The following is a 21,380-nucleotide window of genomic DNA, read 5'->3' as shown; positions in this document are numbered from 1 at the left end:
AAATGGCCGCCCAGTTGTACAGTATGTCAGGCGCAACATATTGAGCTGACAATTGGTAATAGATCTGGCTGATCTGTTATCCTAGTGCATACTTGCCTACCTGACCCTCTCCATGAGGGAGAAAATGCTCTGTTCCTGGACTTTCCTGGTAATGTATGATTGCCATCACCTGTGGTGAGCTAGTTAATTGATAAGAAAGGTGTTTCACTACAGGTGATGGCAATCATACATTACCAGGAAAGTCCAGGAACAGAGCATTTTCTCCCTCATGGAGAAGGTCAGGTAGGCAGGTATGTCCTAGTGTGTACCCTGCATTAGTGTCCCTTGAGGACCGAGGTTCTGAAACACTGATGTGGATCTTTGCATAAAGATATAACGATTTGCAGCCTGTGAATAAGCTTAAAATGGACAATAAGAAAGCAGTGACACTGGACGCCCAGACTCACCTATTTAGATGCAATGTACAAGGCTAGGTGACCTCACCATACTGCCTTTTTTAAAGTGCCTCCATGCAGACAATATGCTCTACAAGTTGCTGGATTGCAGTCTGTCTTTCAACAATTAGTACGCTACCCCGCAAGTCACATTAGAAATGATAGCAGATGGTCAAATAAATGCAGTTCCACAAAAATAGGATCCTGATGTATAATAGAAAAACATGCTTTCTCGGGGTGTTCCCAAGATTACATGTTTGTACTGTAAATGATCAGCGATGGAAGTTTGTTAGTGCAAGCTGCAAATGTGCAACTACCTATATCAATCAATTAATCATTTGTCTTCATTCTCTAACTTGCACTTGATTGGTGAAATGTAATTGGGATTGGCCACTATTGGTTTTTACACAGGTACATTTTGTTAATGCAAAAACCCAATGGAATGGCTATTCACCAGCACTGAGGGTAATTGTAGCAACATATAACTATCCAGCTGATGGGCAACTTCACATGGCACCATTTTTTAGAGCTAGCTGCTCAGACATGCTGGAATTTGTAGTCCTGCTGGAATAGCTGAATAGTCACAACTTACAACATTTGATATAGTGTCATCTTTATTTTTGAGTACATCTGTGGTAGATGCAGGAAACAACCTCTTCCCTCTAGTCTCCACTCACTCACAGTTATCAGCCATGTAAACCATACCTCTCTTCCTGGCTGTTCTCTTAATTTATGATTGCCATCACCAGTGCTGAAGAGGTTAATTGATAAGAAAGGAGGGAAGTCCAGAAGTAGAGCATTTTGTCCCTCCTGGAATGGGTCATGGTGGGAGGTATGAGATATACTATTAGTGTACTGTATGTTGCTCATGCAATCCCATGCTATAAAATGGGTGCAGCATCCGTTACTGTGGCCATTTCTCCATTTAACAATCTGAAGTCTGCAGTCTGGTGAGATGACAATGACTGTGTGCAAGTAACTGCGAATACTGTAGACTTGTCACCTGGCATGTCACACTGGTACACAAGTGCTATTTATGGATGTCTGTATATCTTTGGCATTACTTGTATTTTATAACTATTATTAACTATGTTCTACTACTTATAAGGTCCATATGTTCTCTATGTATATGTAAACTTAAGGCTATCAGTGACTGATTCATGTTTAAGTAAACTACTATTGAAAACAGTGATGACATTGAAGGCGATAGTTGGTAAATATGCAAAAGATTTATTATAAAGTTCTAGTTGTCTCTAGATCTATAGATGCAATGTCTACAGCATCAAAGTGGTGGATGAGAGATTAGAGTGACCTCTCTTGGGACCCATGGGCAGATATTTTAGTGCTTGGAAGTGGGAAGTGAAACTCACGGCTCGGTGGCTGTCACAGACTGTGCATCAGTTAGTTCTCCGTTCTCCAAGGGACAAGGCTCTCCGCCATTACATGGCTTGCTCCACAGGTGGTCTGATCACCAACTTTCACGATTTTCCTAACCCATCATGCAGCTAAACATCTACACTACTAGGTAGCTGGTGTTCACACTTTGAAACCCAAGAACTAAGTTTGTTTTTGACAAATGTTTTTGAAACAATAAAATGAGTTTGGCATAAAAAAAAAGTTGCACATTTGCTTGCTTGCACTTTTAACACGGAGCTTGCAGAAGAAGCGCCTTGGATGAGCTGGGTCACAAATACAACATTCATAGGTTTATAGTTGTTCTGTAAAACGGATATCCTATATAAATCCCAAAATCCTTGCTCCTTGTTGGACTTTCGGTGCTTTCCAGCGGATGAACTTGATAGCACGAAGGCTGGCCTGCATTAATGTGTCATGTTGGAAAACTAACTTGTAGAATAAGTCGGTCACCAGCTCGCCCCTAGAATCGGCATATTTCAGTGCAGTAAGAGGTGTGTAGACCTGGTTAGTCTGGTAGCGAAAAGGGGGCGACTCCATGGTGATTACACGTAGGGTGTGCTGCAACAATAACAATCGCACGTTAGTAATTCAGTACAGGTTGAGTATCCCTTATCCAAAATGCTTGGGACCAGAGGTATTTTGGATATGGGATTTTTCCGTATTTTGGAATAATTGCATACAATAATGAGATATCATGGTGATGGGACCTAAATCTAAGCACAGAATGCATTTATGTTACATATACACCTTATACACACAGCCTGAAGGTAATTGTAGCTAATATTTTTTATAACTTTGTGCATTAAACAAAGTGTGTGTACATTCACACAATTCATTTATGTTCCATATACACCTTATACACACAGCCTGAAGGTCATTTAATACAATATTTTTAATAACTTTGTGTATTAAACATAGTTTGTGTACATTGAGCCATCAAAAAACAAAGGTTTCACTATCTCACTCTCACACAAAAAAGTCCGTAATTCGGAATATTCCGTATTTTGGAATATTTGGATATGGGATACTCAACCTGTATTTATTTCCTGATGTCTTGCTACTTGTGTTTATTATGTGTTCATTTGTGTGACAAAAAGTATCACTCTTAATCGATACTTTTTGTCAGACCTAAATGTGCATTACTGCCATAATCCTGAATATTTTACAAAAAGGAACTATAAATACAGTTTAGCACTGGAGAAAAAAATATGCTTATATGGGTCATTCCATGAAATATAGGATACAATACATAAAAAAATTACATTTCACATAACCGCTAACATGTTAGTATATTTATACTGCTAAAATGTCATAGTATATTGTATGATAATTGAAAATCGATATTTATCACGTATCGATTTCCCATGTGTGTAAACACTGAACATACTGTACATGGAAGTTGCTGAAGTGGATGCAAAAACAGCTAAATTCCAAGTATTTCATATGGCCTTCATCAAAAAGGGATGAGTATCAGCTTTCGGGCCAAGGGTGGCAGTATTTGTGAAACAGCGCAGTTCGTGAACTGTTCGCATGCTGCAGTGGTGAAGGTGTATCATGACTGGACAAATCGCACCATTGCAAATAGCCGACGTGGAAATTGCGGCGCACCGCGTGCCATTGATGTGAGAGGTGAACGTCGGCTACGTAGTTGCAGGAGGACCAACTGACACACAACAGTGGAGGAGCTCACCATCAAAATTAACCTGGGGGCTACCAGACGAGTGGCTAATACCCCTTTCACACCGCACAAATAACCCGGAATCGACCCGGCATACTGCCGGGTCGACACGGGTCAGTGTGCGGTGTGAAAGCGCCATGGTGGAATTGCCGAGTCGCCTGACCCGGTAATTCAACCCAGGCATAAAGAAGGGTTATTCTCGGGTTGAATACTGGGACAGTGGCAGCGTGAACGGGTTCCCGGGTCGATGCGACCCGGGACCCGTTCACTACAGTAGGGTGAAGCGGCACGGAGATGAGCTCATCCTCCAGCGTTGCCTCCACCCCGCTGCCGGCTCCGCCCCCCGCCGCTTTAGCAACCAGCCCATATTGCCAGGTTGGTTAGCCTCCTGTTAGGGTCCAATGCCGGATCCCACCGGGAAGGACCCGTTTCCAGTTCCCGGGTGGGATCCGACATTGGCAATGTGAAAGGGGTATTAATGACAGTTCAGCCCGTCTAGCTGCTATGTGTTCAAATGGTCACAGCTGAAGTAAACTTGTGGTCTTATGAGGAATAACCATAATAATGGATCAAACCCTGTTGTCCACCAATGTTTTTGCAATCAACTTCTCCACCAAGCTCACAATCTGCCTGTAGTAAATATATATATAATTTTTCCAAAGTAAAATTCAGAAAATTAAATAGCTGGTTGCTATAGAGTATTTTTCTGTACACCAAATTTTGCAAAAATTCAACCAAGGTGTTCATTCTGAACTTGCCTCAGCAACTTCCTCGGGAGTCTGCCCAAGACTAGAAAATATGGCTTTGGTGTTCTTCAAGTAATAGTTTGTAAACATATCTGTAGTCTCTTGGTCTGTGTTGGAGTAATCCCCAAGTATAGCATCTTCAAAAACTTTCAACTCAAATTCTGTCATCACAGGACCTGGCTCTATCAGCGTAAGGCTGAAATAAAGAAATCATTTGTTCTCTGAGCAATACAAGGATTTATTACAATAATTGCAATTCTACAATATATTACAAATATCAAAAAAGGAATGAAAAATGTTCTGATATTTTTTTCCATGGTTATTTTTACATATTCAGAACAATCAAACAAAAAGATTCTGACATTTCTTCTATTCCCCTCAATCTGGCATGTGCAGGGATTCCAAACATACTCAATTTCATATAGAGCTACACAGAAAAACAGGTCCATGGTTTGTCCTATACATTTTTTTTTTATAAAAATTATTTGCAAGAGAGACTTGTAGGAGCAAGGGCATAGTTACCATAGATGCAGGGAGTGCAGCTGCTATGAGGCCCAGAGCTGAGAGGGGCCCGTCTTCCCTTATAAAGTTTACATGTGTTATATATATTTTTCACCATTGGGTGGTACATAGGTGCCCTTACAAACTTTTGCTTTGGGGCCTAAATATATCTAGTTATACCCCTAGACTTGCTCATTGCAATATGGTATGAAATGAACTAGAGGGCATTATAATGTACATAATTGAACTGGGGCACTGTAATGTGGCTTAATGTGAACTGGGGACACTATGTCTTAATGTGCATTGGGGGTACTGTGTTGCATAATGTTTACTGGCAGCTAGGAACTAGGGCACTATTAAGGGGCATAAAATGCTGCAGAGAGGTGTCTCCCTAGAAGCACTGCTATGAGGCCCATAAAGTACTGGCTTTGCCATGTGTAGGAGTTTTCCTACAGACAAATAAGTTTCCCTCATTTTAAGAACAATTGATCCAATAACTATAATTCACAGGAAACTTGTGAATTTGAGGGAGTCCTCCTGGGCTCCCAGTTGGGTAGGCAACCCTTTCCATCGCACCCTCTTCCCCAGTAAAGTGTCAGGGTGTGATGACATGATTCATTATGTCATCATGGCCATGCACCCCACGATATAGCACCATGTCTCGCCCCACTACACAGATTTCCTGGAGCACAGGGTGAAAACAATAGATAAATATGATATAACGCAAACTGGATCTCTTAGTAGTTACAACACCAGTTGCTAGATTACGGGTGTCCATCAATTTTACAGGCATTGATAGTGAATGATTTTAACTATCAGAAGGAAACTATAGATGGTCGATCCATGAATGGTCCCCAATCAAGCATGCACAGGTTATTTGCTTCATATGTGCAAATGGTATCCACCATCTACTCACTTTCCCATTGCTGCTGATGTTCACCATCATCAAATGTCCATCAATGACACACCATTCATGGTCTATGGCAGAGGCGGCCAAAATGTCGATCGCGATCTACCGGTAGATCGCGGAGCTCTCGCGGGTAGATCGTGATCCAAGTGTGACTTGCCACCACTGCCGCCTGAGTCCGGAGCATTCCCAATGATGCATTACGCGGGTGATGTCATGACGTCAGCTGCGCACCCACGCAATGCACAATTGAGAACGCGATGTGAGGAGCCTGTACGCCTGCTGGATCTGGTTTGATCCAGTAAGCGCCGGCGGCAGCAGGACAGCAGCAGCGGCGGGAAGCGGGAGCAGGATCCAGCCAGCGGGGAGACAGCCAGCTAAAGTAAGTATATCTGGCACTGTGGGCACATGGCACTGTGGGGGCATATGTGGCACTGTGGGGCATATGTGGCACCGTGGGCATATGTGGGAGCATATGTGGCACTGTGGGGGCATATGTGTTTGAGGTTTTTACCTGCGGGGGCCAATGTGTGATTTCGTACGAGACAGTCATTACACCCTGTGCAGCAAGGCTACGTCCCTTTTTTGTTATACCACGCCCCTTTTTTGTTATGCCATGCCCCTTTTTTGGGCGCGCCACAGGCAATTATCCCACGTAGGTAGATCACAAAAGCTTTTCAGCTTTCAAAGTAGATCACCGACTCCAAAAGTCTGGCCAGCCTTGGTCTATGGCCATCCCAGTTTTAGATTTTTATTACCATGGATCTGTTTTAGCTATTCCATCCTAGCTTGTCTGCCAGGATGGCATCACAGTGATTTCCCGTAACATATAATATAGAAGCATAGAGATGGTTTTGTAGGGCACAACCATCTTTTAGCACAGTAAGTGACCAGAGGAAACAATTCCTAGCCTTGCATCTGCCCCCAGTGTTTATCACTGCCTCTGGTTAGAAGAGGGGATCATGCAGGGGCAACACATTGTGGCACACTGTGTATACCAAACACAAACAACCCAGCATTCATTGCCTGGACGTGGTAAGCCCTGTAAACACCAAGCTCCTGTCACACTACCACGGACAAACTCTAATGAAAACAGGTTGACTAAGCTTAATATTAGAGATGTCTCATGTTTTGATTTTGGTTCTAATTTCATCGTCGTCTTTTGGTTTTGGAAAACCACCCTCAAGTGTTCTGGTTCGGAATTTGGATTTAAAATCCAAACTTTGGGTTTTGGATTTTTTAAACTTGGATTAAAGCAACTAAAATTACGTAATTTTTGCAATCCAAAACATGAAATTTGGTTTTAAACTCTGAATTCCGATCCACAGAAAGATCCGAACTGGGACTTGGTTTGGATAAGATCTCCTCAGGAGAATTGAATCTGGATTTGGTTTAGTTCTTAACAGCAAAATCTGAGTGAGTTTGGATTCCTAAAGAACCAAATCACACATCCCTACTTAATGGGGGTCATTCCGAGTTGATGGCTAGCTGCCGTTGTTCGCTGCGTAGCGATCAGTGAAAAAACGGCTAATATGCGCATGTGTATGCACCGCAATGTGAACGCGCGATGTACGGGTACAAAGAGCATCATGGTTTTGCACAGGTTCTAGCGAAGCTTTCGGTCGCACAGCCGATCGCAAGGAGATTGACAGGAAGTGGGAGTTTCTGGGTGTCAACTGACCGTTTTCTGGGAGTGTTTGGAAAAATGCAGGCGTGGCCGGGCGTTTGCTGGGCGGGTATCTGACATCACCGTGTCACTCGTCGCAGCAATCATCGCACAGGATAAGTAACTACAGGGCTGGTCTTGTTCTGCACAAAACGTGTTTGCAGCTGCTCTGCTGCACCGGCGTTTGCACTCCTGCAAAGCGAAAATACACCCCCACCCGTGGGCAGCGGCTATGCGTTTGTATGGCTGCTAAAAACTGCTTAGCAAGTGATCAACTCGGAATGACCCCCAATATGTGATGTAACATTAGGATTCTGTGACATATATTGAAAGGTTTGCCACTGTTTATTCGGGTTCACTACGGCTGGCCGGCGGTCGGGCTCCCGGCGCCCAGCATCCCGGCGCCGGGAGCCCGACCGCCGGCTTACCGACAGCTTGGCGAGCGCAAATGAGCCCCTTGCGGGCTCGCTGCGCTCGCCACGCTACGGGCACGGTGGCGCGCTACGCGCGCCACACTATTTTATTCTCCCTCTATGGGGGTCGTGGACCCCCACGAGGGAAAATAAGTGTCGGTATGCCGGCTGTCGGGCTCCCGGCGCCGGTATACTGAGCGCCGGGAGCCCGACCGCCGGCAAACAGAAGACCACCCGTTTATTCTTATATATTATACTTGTCTGATCTTCCCCTATGTTTGCAATAAAAGAACCACCCGCATGACTTTAGTTACTGTATTAATGTGATTTTTCCTTTATTCTAAGCAAACATTTATAGTGTACCTGATAAGTAGATATGTATAAAAATCAGCACATTGATGATGCAATAAAACATTTTGCTGACTTCAGCGAGTAGCAGTGTTTTTGCTCAGTAGACTGGAAGTTATAACTCCTAAACATTATTCATCAATGAACCTCCAGATGTGCTTAGAAATAGCAGTGTTTTGCCTTAAACCCCCAAATCTGATATACAGTACTATGGAACTAATATATACTTTTTGTAAATTGAAATACTCGTGAATAACATTAGTAAGTTTAATTTTCAAATGTAATGTAATATGTAGGTGTATGATCTCAGCAAGATTGCTACTGATAGTTACTGACAATCCAGCGAGAATAATTTAGACACTCAGTTCCCATTCTGCTTGCTGCAAATGACATTCTCACCACTTAACAAAACATTTTCTGCTCCCACATGTGACAGAAATGGATGTTGCACTTACAAAATATTAAATTTCAGGGCTTGGAATACCAGGCTCTCACAGAACCCTTCAACAGCGAACTTCGAAGCTGCATAGATATCATTGAATACAATTCCTGACAGGATAAAATGGATTATGTTATTGAGAGAGGTATAGATAAATACTTTGCTTTTATTATTATCCATTACTTACAAAGTACCACCATACTCCGTAATGCTGAACAATGGACTTTACTCAGTCCGTCACTCAGTGACAGTTACATTCAAAGGGGTATATGTACTAAGCCTTGGAGATAGATAAAGTGAACGGAGATAAAGGGGTAAATGTATGAACAGTCATTATGAGGGAGAAGCGGTATCAGCGCACGTTATGTACAATATATTGCTTCCCCCCATGTATGATAGCTGCGGTGCGGGCACAGTGCTATGTGCCTCAGTCCATATCGGTGCTGCTATCTAAAAGATAGCAGGCCGATATACTTGGGCAATGTATGACCGATCAGTATCGGTCATTGTTCCGACACCTTCAGCTGTTGATTTTGACAGCTGCAGGTGGCGATGTCCATACACCACAGGAGGGACAGAGCTGTCCCTGGCAGTGGCGGGTGCCGGCTCCAGATTGCTTTGGGGATCTCATGTGAGTAGCGAGATCCCCCGCATGCGCAGAGGAGCTGGGCAGGGAGACACAGCAGGTAAGCACTAAGCTGATGCGCAGTGTGCTCACGGGACATCGCCGGAGGGGGGAGCGCACTTCGGCAGACAAGATGTTAAAACATATTGTCGATGTCCCTTCCTGCTTCGCCTTAGTAATGAGGCGAAGCAGGGAGTGTTGCATCGTGCCGCTATAATACATTTACCTAATAGTACCAACAAACCATCTCCTAACTGTCATTTTTCAAACCCAGCCTGTAACATGACAGTTAGGAGCTGATTGGCTGGTACTTTATCTCCGTCCACTTTACTTCTCTCCAAGGCTTAGTACATACACCCCTTGTTTGTTTACCCCATGCAACAAACACCAGAGTACATTTAGTCAGAAGCCCACCAGTGTCTTTAGAACATAGGAGGTAGCTGGAGTACCTGGATGAAGAAACAGGTAGCCAGACAGAAACAGGTAGAACAAACTGTGCGCACTTATGGGCTGAATCTGAGTTGTACACAGCGTGGATGTAGTAGCCATGTTTAGTACCTTATGCTAATACAAGAATCCATAGGGCAAATGGAAGTGTTCATGCATCTACAAGCGGAAACCTGTGGTGCCTACTGATTTTATACCAACTGCTGCAATCATCATCATTAGTATTGGCACTTGCACCAGCCCCATGCTAGCTAGGTGTAGAAACAGGCACAGATAAAGTTCCATACTACTCAGATTAGGACAGACAGATGCATCTGTGCATAGGCTATAAGGAAAAAACTCTCCATTTGCGTCCTGACTTAGAATCAGCCCACTAGCCTCCGGTGTGGTATGAAGAAGCATCACTATAGAAGCAAACAAATGACAGCGATATTGAATTATGGCTGGTACATCCAATATGTGCTATTATTGCTCATGTAAGTACCTTGTAATCCCATCACACTGCTCATCACCAGAATGTGCCCGCTTCTCCTCTTTTTCATGTCAGGAAAAACTTCCTTTATCATCCTTACAACTCCAAAGAAGTTGGTTTCGAAGACGCCTTGCATGTTCTCTATGGACTGGCACTCTATGGGTCCAATGAGCCCCACTCCTGCATTATTAACTGAAACAGAATTGTGCCTAGTAACAATATTCTTTGGAAACATTTAAGTAGGAGCATTGGTCTCAAGATGAACAGTAAATATATAAAATATAGTATGTATTTATTTATTTAACTCTTCCATTGTCAGTCATAGAACGCACCACTCACTGAGAATGTCTATATGTCTCTGAGGGATGCTGTCCACACATTCTCTGATCGACTGTTCACTCTGGACATCCAGTTCTTTTATCTCCAGTGTTCTATGAAGGGTGTCTCCTGCTGCTTCCTCCAAAGGTTTCCGCTTTGATAGGTTGCGCATGGTAGCAATGACTGTAGAAAAAGGACAGTATAAGTCAGTGATCAGCACTATGTGGCCTTTTGTCCCACAATTTCATATTATCAGCTCAGACTAACAGCATGAATTATTCATACAGCTCAAACAGTATGTAGCTCAACTTATGTCAGGTGAATGAATGTGGTGAGAAAACATTACCATCTAATAAAAGACTATGGGGTCTTTGTACGAAGCCTTGGATATGGATAAACTGGACAGAGATAAAGGGGCATGTTTATTAAAGCTGGTGAAGTGATAAAGTGGAAGGTGATAACACACCAGCCAATCAGCTCCTAACTGACAAGTTCCAAGCTTGGTTTAAAAATGACAGGAGCTGATTGGCCGGTACGTTATCACCTTCCACTTTATCACTTCACCAGGCTTCAGTCCAGGCTAAGGTAAATCCAGTAATTTACAGGATCCCAAACAGCATGGATTCACTGGGGGGAGATCATGTCAAACAAATCTTATTGACTTTTTTGACTGTGTGACTAAAGTGATGGATAAAGGTGGAGCCGTGGATATAGCTTATCTAGACTTTAGTAAGGCTTTTGACACTGTTCCACATCGCAGACTGCTAAATAAACTTGAAAGTTTGGGATTGGATATTAGGATTATTGAATGGATAAGATCTTGGTTGCAGGATAGAAAACAGAGAGTTGTGGTTAATGGAGTGCATTTACAGGAGGGAAATGTTACCAGTGGAGTACCCCAGGGATCTGTACTTGGACCAGTGCTTTTTAATATCTTTATTGGTGACATTGCAAATGGTATTAAAGGGAAAGTATGCCTTTTTGCAGATGACACAAAGGTATGCAACAGGGTAGACACACCAGGTCTGGTAAAACAAATTATTAAGAATCTAGGTAGACTAGAGAAATGGTCAAGAGTGTGGCAATTACAGTTTAATGCCAAAAAATGCAAAATCATGCACTTGGGTCTCAAAAATCCAAAGGCTAAATATAGTATTAATGGCACTATACTGGAAACTACTGAGGAGGAAAGGGATCTAGGAGTCACTATTTCAGATGACTTAAAGGCAGGTAAGCAATGTAACAAAGCAATGAGAAAGGCAAGTCAGATGCTTGGCTGCATTGGGAGAGGAATCAGCAGCAGAAAGAAAGAGGTAATAATGCCACTGTATAGGTCATTGGTACGGCCTCATCTAGAATACTGTGTTCAATTCTGGAGGTCATATCTTCAAAAGGATATTAATACATTGGAGTTGGAGACTGTACAGAAAGGGGAACTAAAATACATACCCAGAAAGACTAAGAAATCTTAATATGTATAGTTTGGAGCAGAGAAGGGAAAGGGGGCACATGATAGAAACTTTCAAATATATCAAGAGTTTTAACAAAGTCCAGGAGGGAAACATTCTCCAAATGAAGAGAAGCAATGGGACACGAGGACATGCACTGAGACTGGAGGTGGGAGTTCAGGGGAAATTTGCGGAAAAATTACTTCACAGAAAGGGTAGTGGACAAGTGGAATAGCCACCCATCAGAGGTGGTAGAGGCTAAGACAGTAGAGCAATTTAAATATGCATGGGATAGACATAAGGATATCCTTACAAAGAAATAAGGATCAAATAAGGATTGAGCTAAAAATATGGTAAAAAAAAAAAAAGGGGCAGACTAGATGGGCTGAGTGGTTCTTATCTGCCGACAAATTCTATGTTTAATACATCTGCTCCAAAGTACCTACAAATCAACTCCTGCCATTTTTCAAACACAGCCTGTACCATGACAGTTAGGAGCTGATTGGCTGGCACTTTATCTACGTCCACTTTATCTCTCTCCAAGGCTTAGTACATAGACCCCGTGACTTTGTAAGTGCAATATACTTACCAGTAAACAGGAAGAGGATCAGAGAGTGACACTTTTTTTTTTATTATTATTCCTCACCGTAAGCACCAAATCTTTACCTTATTTGTGTTTATCACTAAGAAAACTGTGACTGAATTGTTCACATATCTCACAGGAAACTACAGGATTTCCATGGGTCTTGGTTTTCTTAGGACAGTACCGTTTTTTGCTGTATGTCACAACAATACCCAATTGAGCATTCAAGGCTTTTGGGCATTGGTGAGGCTATAGTGGGTGCACGGGTTGCTATTACTATAGGGCCCAGAGGCTTAGGGGCCCCAGATCCAAGTTATATAGTTGCAAACCAATTTCCTGCACTTGTCCGCTAAGCAATTGTGTCCAACCCATTTCCCAGCCCCCACATGCCCTTTATATGTCACCAGAGGCTCCTTATGCCCTTAGATATACTAGAGTCCCCTCATGCCCCTATAAATGCCATTGTCATCATAGCCCCCTCATGAGTCATGCCCCTTTATATGCCAGATAGAGCCTACGGTTGCCCATTTATATGCAGGTTAGAGCACAGTTATGCCATCTTATATGACAGTTGCAGACTAGTCATGCCCCTTTATATGCCATCAGACATCTCCTCCACATGCTACTTTATATGCCATCAGAGAACCCCCTCATGCCCTTTTACATACCACTGCTATCACAGCCGCCTCACGAGTCATGCTCATTTCTTTACAAGAGAGAGCCCCAACATTCCCCTTATGCATCAAAGCTCCAGCTCTCTTATGTGCATGGCTCATCTAGTTGTCACCCTAGGAGGTCGGTTTGTGACTACTGGAGAGGCGCACTGCTGTGTGCGCCATCTTTGAATGCAGGCAGTGCAAGTCAGGACTCTGCTATAGACAGGGCACAGACGGGAGCAGAGAGGGCCATGCTTGGATGGTTGATTGTGTACTTGGCATGAGCGCGTGTGGAGAGTTTGTAGAACAAAATCTATTTGCAATCTATTTCCCTATCATACAGCCAAATTCAGACTTGATAGTAGATGTGCGAGAAAACGCACATCTACGATTAATTTCTTTGACATGCGGGGGGACGCACAGCACAGGGCTAGTCCACCCCACATGCCAGATCCCCCCTTCACCTGCAGACATGCGAGAGCATCGTCGCTTTCGCATGTTTCGAGTAGCCCCCTGCCTGCGTAGCCTAGCTACGAAGGCAGGCGGCTACCCGTCCTGTTAAGGGCCGCATCAGCTGCGTGTGGCATCATGCAGGTGCCGCGGCCCGCCCCTTCAATGGTCCAGACACGCCTCCGTTGTCCAGACTGCGCCCTTAAAACAGCGTCAACGCCCGCAAAATGTGGTGTCAACGCCCTGTTCCTGCCCCCCTCCAGTTCTTAAACTGCGTTCTGAAGAGAACGCGGTTTAGGACCTTGCACGTGCATGTACCAGCATACGCGCATGTGCAGATGTGCAGAAATCGCTTCATAGCTATTTTTGCACATTAGTGTAAGGGTCCGAATCGGCCACATTGTCCCCTGTGAGCATTCGCGTCTGTGACAGGACGGTCCCGTACGAAAGCCCTCGCCGCTTTCGCGTCCCGTTGGCTGCACACAGAATGGAAGGTCAAGTCACACGAGGCCTGACCACATAGGGGATTCCCGCTTACCGTCAGTAACCGCCTGTTACTGACTCCACCCACTGCATTGTGGGCGGGTTTATGCTGCCACCACCAAACTCCTAACCTGCCGTGGCGTTTGGAACCACGGTTCTGCTCTGTATGTGCCGACGCACTGCCTTACCACACCTGTGTGGTGCTGACGAAATCCCCACTAGCCACTTGCTAGGCCCCTACCGGTAGCTGGCGGAAGGCGGAACTTGGAGACGTTTAGGTGCTTCCCTGGACAGCCGGAGGACGGGGCAAGGTTTGGCCTAACCCTGTTGGTCACAAGATGAAGCAATCTTCTTGAGGCAATGATGTTTTATTTGCTCAATAGTTCTAAAGAGAACTCTTCCCTATTGCTAGGAGCAACAGCATACAGCAAGATGTTCCAGCAGAATAAGATGGTACTACTACAACTACTACCTGGAGGCTCACAGGCATCCTCTTTTTATCTCAGTTCTACACACAGTACCACAGGGGGGTAAGCCCTCCCTGTCTTCTCCAACCAATCAGGTTATCGCAGAAAATATAAAGAAATACAAGTTACATTTCAAAAGTTAAGAATTAGATAAAGCACATTCCTGCTCCTCTTCATATATAACCAAACCAGTGGCTTTCCCAAACACAATCTGATTATCATCTTCCTGTCTCTTTCACAAATGTAAATGTAACTTGCATTTCAATTGCATTCACCCTCTCACACATAGACAACGTTCTTATACAGGTTGAGTATCCCATATCCATATATTCCGAAATACGGAATATTCCGAAATACGGACTTTTTTGAGTGAGATAGTGAAACCTTTGTTTTTTGATGGCTCAATGTACACAAACTTTGTTTAATACACAAAGTTATTAATAATATTGTATTAAATGACCTTCAGGCTGTGTGTATAAGGTGTATATGAAACATAAATTAATTGTGTGTTTGTACACACACTTTGTTTAATGCACAAAGTTATAAAAAATATTGTCTAAAATTACCTTCAGGCTGTGTGTATAAGGTGTATATGATACATAAATGCATTCTGTGCTTAGATTTAGGTCCCATCACCATGATATCTCATTATGGTGTGCAATTATTCCAAAATACGGAAAAATCCGATATCCAAAATACCTCTGGTCCCAAGCATTTTGGATAAGGGATACTCAACCTGTACTGTAAATTAAACATAGTCTGCATCACACATAATGCAGCCTAAGAAATGTTACATCAAACTGTTGTTGAATGAAACCCACTAGTTTGCATTTGTGAAACACAATCTGATTAACATGTTCCTGTCTCTCTAACATCTCCATGCAAACCCAGTTCACACAATATTCAGAGAAGACAGCAACAAATCCTTTCACCTGCATGTGTCTATAAAGTTACACAGAGACACATCTCAATCTCAAAGAAATGGCTTGTCCATGTCCATACACCCCTTTCCAGGTGCCAGGGTCATCAGCATCTCAATTCCTAGGTGAGAAGCTTCCAAGCCATTTGTCCTCAAACGAAAATGCATTTTAAAACCAACACAGCTTACACATTCCTTCTAAGTGCTGGCATTTGCATGCAATGTAAATGTGCAATCTTACAACTGTGCTATTGCATTAAATATAACATTGGTGAAAACACAGTATTAAATATATTTTTAAATACCCGGTGCCTAGTACTCACACTACATTTAAAGATGGCGCTTAGCACCAGTGCACAGTTTAAAAGTGGCGCTAAGCGCCCATTGTCCTTGTAATGGCGCCGGGCACTAGGGGTTAACCCCTTCAGTGCCGCCGCGGCCATTTCACGTGTGGCTGGTTAGTCTCTCCGGTCACACTCCTCCCCCCCCCCATTGAAGCGGGTCAACCAGGGACCCATGTCCCAACGATTTGGGTCCTGGTCCCGCAGTCCGTTGGGGTGAAGGGGACGCTACCTGGGGGGTGTAGGCTCCGGCCTAGACAGTTCATCCCTAGTGTAGTGGGCCTCTCTTCGTGGGTGCACAATGTTCAAATAGTCCACCTGAAGTCCAAGTTCAAGGCTCCACCACAAAAGTCTGTCCAATTTCCCCAAGGTAGGTTGCAGCCACCTAACAGGTAGGTGGTAAGTCACCACGGCGGGGGGCTGGTTACAAACAAATGCCACCCCAGGTGTCCCAACTGTGGCATACCCCACCTCCCACCATAGCAGTTTCCTGCTCAAACAGGCCACAGGGTGCTCCTGCCCATATGGCTCTTTCTGGCTCGGTACTGCTCCCAGTCCGTGCAGTGGCGCAGTAGTTCGTAACACACAGTCCTGGTCAAGAATGTGCGCCATCAGCACTGGAGCAGGTACCCGAGCCTCCTTCAATGACTGGAATGCCAACTCGCAAGTGGGTGCAAAGTCCACTGACTTGGGAATGCCCTTCCTAGCCATCTCTGTCAAGGGGTTCACTACAGGACTAAAGTCAATGACAACATGTCCGTAGGGCCTTACAGATTCTAAGGTCAGTACCGGTCTGGGTGATGTGGGTCGGGGACAGCCTCTGGTTGCCTCCACCCCCTCTGGTTTGGGCCTACCCCTGTCTCCTCCCACATGGTGCCCCAGGCACTGCACCTCCATCATACCTATCTGGCAACTGTCTGCCCTAACTGTCAGACCTGCCCTCCAATCCTCCTCCGTCGACCTATGACTCGGGAAACCTACCCTGTCACCTAGGCCTACTCCTTCCTCCTCGTCCGCTACCTGTGCCACAGGGATGGCGGCCAGACCACCAGCCTCTGGATCCTGTGTGGCATCCACTACAGGGAGACTGCGTGTCTTCCCCGATCTACTGCGCACAGGCAGGGGACCTGCTATGTCCACAGCAACTTGCTGCAAGGGTTCTCCTATGAGCAGAGGCCCAGAGACAACACAACCGCTGGAGTGCCCCAGCTGCCAACGCATGGCACCAGCCTTAGAGTTGGTCTGGGCGTCATCCGACATTCCAGACCAGGGTAAGCTCTGTGTCAGGCACTCCAGGGTACGGTCTGTCTCCGGGTTACTGTCCAAAGGGGTTTCGCTGGCAACCGACACCGGTTGCGCAGGAACGTTCCCTGGGGGGACCAGTTGGACACATTCCCTATCTGGTCTATCCCCTCCCACTTTCCTGGCTACCCTGTACCTTAACCCTTCCCTCCAGGTCAAACTCCCCGCCCCAACCCTGTCAAGGCCACTGCCAGAGTGGCGCCTCATGCCTTTCAGGGATGGGTCAGAGGGTTGAGCCTCCCTAAACTCCTGTCTGCGGCCCTCAATCTCTCCTAAATTGGGACACACTACAGTGGGATCTAGGTGGGGACTACTAGGGTCAGTCTGGTAGGGGTCAGTCATGGAAAAGTCAGTGTGGTTTCTCATACTCACCGCCGGAGTTGGCAAACCACTTGGGTCAGGAGCATCAGTGGGCACCCCTACAGGATCAAACGAGCTGGAACCGACATCCTCTGCGTTGCTAGGGGACGTAGGCATACCAGAGGCAAAAGGCATGCGGGGTCGATGTACTGATCTAGCCGCTGTAATCTTTTCCTCTGGGCTGGTTGATGCTGTGGTTGGCTGTGCTGGCAGTTGTCTAGCAGCTGTAGTCTTTTCCTCTGGGCTGGGCTGTGCTGGAGTAGCTGATGTCAACGGTGGTTTTGGAACTTGACTCCGGGGAATGGCGCCAACAAACGTAGTGACGATCCCACCACCCAGATCATTTCCTAGGACCACATCAGTTGGGAGACCATCCATGACGGCAACTTCTCGCAACTCTGGTCCAGCTCCCCAGTCCAGGTAGACTCTTGCCATGGGAACTGCTTTCTCTGTTCCATCCGCCAGGGTGACCTTGGCAGTGCGACCCTGCAATACTGCAGCAGGATCTATAAGGTGGGGGCTCACCACAGTGATTGAGGCCCCAGAGTCTCTTAGGCCTTCCCCCTGCAGGGGTCCCACGTGGACCGGCTGCAGGTGCCTCCACATGTTGTGTAGGGGCTGTTTGGCCATGCAGGTGACTCTCTCCGCAGAGTGCACCTGTCTCTCGCCACACTCCATCGGACTGACTGGAGGGGGAACAGTCTCTGTAGGCTCATCTCCTCTCGTCAAACAAGCGAGCCGGGCTCCAGCACTCGGATTTGGGGCACGAGTCTGGGGTGCTTGGGATGCAGGACAGTTCATCCTCAGATGTCCGATTTTCCCACAGCCGTAGCACTTCTTCTCCAGTCGTGGCACCGATGATCTCTGATCAGTTGCTGGGACGCTGCGGTGCGGTTGCTGTCCAAGAGCACCCGGGTTTGAAGATGCTTGTCTTTGCGGGTGATGAGTTGAAGAGGGGTGTCCCCTTTGTGGTGCAGTCTTTTGGAGCTGGCTGCTGGCTGGGCGCTTCTGCCCCTGTGGCCGAATTGCCACATACTTGTCTGCTAACTGGGCAGCCATCTTTAAGCTGGGTGGCTCCCGATCTAGCACCCACTCCTTCACTTCTGGGGCGCACCTGCGGTAGAACTGCTCCCTGCAGATCAGGTCTATCAGTGCGTCCCATGTAGTGGCTTCCGAATCCTTCACCCACTTCACCACGTACTGCCGCAGCTGGGTGGCGAACTGCTCATGGGTGCTGCTAGGATTCTTGGGCAAGTCTCTGAACTTCTTCCTGTAAGACTCTGGAGTGATGAAGAATCGCTGGAGGAGGGCCTTCGCGACTTCGTCGTAGTTCCCACAGTCCTCCGTGGCCACTCCTCGATAGGCCTCCAAGGCCTCTCCATGCAGAGTGGGCAGAAGGTGTCTCACCCACTCTGACTTGGGTAGATCGTGTAGTTTACAAGTCCTTTCAAAAACTTGCAAATGTCCATCAATGTCCCCATCACTGTCTGCAAACTTGGCAAACTGAATACGTCCTGATCTGTGTACAACAGCTGACAACGGCTCCCGGGGTACCACGGCCTGTGGTGCCCGCTCATCACGCCACATCTGGATGATGATCAAGCGCTCTTGCTCCGTTGCCCTTTCCCCCAATTCCGCTAGCCGATCTGCTAGGGTATCCGGGCCGCCCCCCCTGGGACGTTGGGATCCTGGCCCTGCTAGGGATTGCTTGGAAACATTGCTGCTGTGAGAGTGGGCGGGGCTTGTGGGTCTCACCGGTTCCTTACGAAGGTCCACTGTTGGGCCGTCCTCTGCGATGCTGATGCCGTCAGTGCTTTCCACCTCTGCCTGATGGGACTCCTGCACGCTCCTGAGCGCCGCCTTCATGACGCTTCTGGACGCGTTGAAAGGGATATCCACACCCTTCTCCTGGCACACGATCTCCAGATCATCCTTGGACATTCCGCTGAATTCCGCCATCTTGTGCGTTCTCCTGCGCTGCAGTTACTCCTCTCCTGAGTAACTCGGCTTCTCCAATCGGGTGATGAAAAGCCGCCTGGGAATATCCCACCACTATGCCACCAATTTCTGTGTCAGGACGGTCCCGTACGAAAGCCCTCGCCGCTTTCGCGTCCCGTTGGCTGCACACAGAATGGAAGGTCAAGTCACACGAGGCCTGACCACATAGGGGATTCCCGCTTACCGTCAGTAACCGCCTGTTACTGACTCCACCCACTGCGTTGTGGGCGGGTTTATGCTGCCACCACCAAACTCCTAACCTGCCGTGGCGTTTGGAACCACGGTTCTGCTCTGTATGTGCCGACGCACTGCCTTACCACACCTGTGTGGTGCTGACGAATCCCCACTAGCCACTTGCTAGGCCCCTACCGGTAGCTGGCGGAAGGCGGAACTTGGAGACGTTTAGGTGCTTCCCTGGACAGCCGGAGGACGGGGCAAGGTTTGGCCTAACCCTGTTGGTCACAAGATGAAGCAATCTTCTTGAGGCAATGATGTTTTATTTGCTCAATAGTTCTAAAGAGAACTCTTCCCTATTGCTAGGAGCAACAGCATACAGCAAGATGTTCCAGCAGAATAAGATGGTACTACTACAACTACTACCTGGAGGCTCACAGGCATCCTCTTTTTATCTCAGTTCTACACACAGTACCACAGGGGGGTAAGCCCTCCCTGTCTTCTCCAACCAATCAGGTTATCGCAGAAAATATAAAGAAATACAAGTTACATTTCAAAAGTTAAGAATTAGATAAAGCACATTCCTGCTCCTCTTCATATATAACCAAACCAGTGGCTTTCCCAAACACAATCTGATTATATTCTTCCTGTCTCTTTCACAAATGTAAATGTAACTTGCATTTCAATTGCATTCACCCTCTCACACATAGACAACGTTCTTATACTGTAAATTAAACATAATCTGCATCACACATAATGCAGCCTAAGAAATGTTACATCAAACTGTTGTTGAATGAAACCCACTAGTTTGCATTTGTGAAACACAATCTGATTAACATGTTCCTGTCTCTCTAACATCTCCATGCAAACCCAGTTCACACAATATTCAGAGAAGACAGCAACAAATCCTTTCACCTGCATGTGTCTATAAAGTTACACAGAGACACATCTCAATCTCAAAGAAATGGCTTGTCCATGTCCATACACCCCTTTCCAGGTGCCAGGGTCATCGGCATCTCAATTCCTAGGTGAGAAGCTTCCAAGCCATTTGTCCTCAAACGTAAATGCATTTTAAAACCAACACAGCTTACACATTCCTTCTAAGTGCTGGCATTTGCATGCAATGTAAATGTGCAATCTTACAACTGTGCTATTGCATTAAATATAACATTGGTGAAAACACAGTATTAAATATATTTTTAAATACCCGGTGCCTAGCACTCACACTACATTTAAAGATGGCGCTTAGCACCAGTGCACAGTTTAAAAGTGGCGCTAAGCGCCCATTGTCCTTGTAATGGCGCCGGGCACTAGGGGTTAACCCCTTCAGTGCCGCCGCGGCCATTTCACGTGTGGCTGGTTATTCTCTCCGGTCACAGCGTCCATTGTGCGTCTGTTGCCACAGTTGCGACTTAGGGGTGTATTCAATAGGATTCGGGTCCATTCCAACATGCATTTGTCGGAATGGATCCGACAACCCCTATGCAATAGACGGCCAAATCTCATTTGGCCATACCTGGGGTATTGTCCTACTTGTTTTCAAGTCGGATTCAGTTTGTCGGAAAGGGGGCCAATACCTATCGGATTTGGCTCCTTTTCCGACAGAAGCATGCAGATCGGAGGCTATTCCGCCGATCCACGTGTTTTCTGACAAGTCGGGAATTCCCAACTTGTTGAAAAAAAACAACCTCTTATGAATAGGTCTGAAACCCCTTCCAACCTATTTCTGTTGGAAGCTGCAGTCTTTCCGACAAGATGGCAGCTTCCGACTTATTGAATACACCCATTA

The 21,380-nt window shown here is 46.0% G+C and overlaps 1 protein-coding gene across 1 annotated transcript; it reads right to left on the bottom strand.

Annotated features, from left to right (window-relative positions):
- Positions 1–805: 805 nt before the first annotated feature.
- LOC135057777 (retinol dehydrogenase 8-like) lies at positions 806–10,603 on the bottom strand. Its single transcript, XM_063963531.1, has 5 exons — positions 10,432–10,603; positions 10,105–10,284; positions 8,565–8,658; positions 4,287–4,470; positions 806–2,408 (listed from the first exon to the last, which is right to left on the bottom strand). The coding sequence occupies exons 1-5, from the start codon at positions 10,580–10,582 to the stop codon at positions 2,169–2,171; spliced, it is 849 nt and encodes a 282-aa protein (XP_063819601.1). The 5' UTR covers positions 10,583–10,603; the 3' UTR covers positions 806–2,168.
- Positions 10,604–21,380: the final 10,777 nt, after the last annotated feature.

Source organism: Pseudophryne corroboree, chromosome 3 (genome assembly GCF_028390025.1).
Source record: "Pseudophryne corroboree isolate aPseCor3 chromosome 3, aPseCor3.hap2, whole genome shotgun sequence".
In the NCBI taxonomy this organism is placed as follows: domain Eukaryota; kingdom Metazoa; phylum Chordata; class Amphibia; order Anura; family Myobatrachidae; genus Pseudophryne; species Pseudophryne corroboree.
This window is presented reverse-complemented; position numbering and strand designations above follow the sequence as displayed.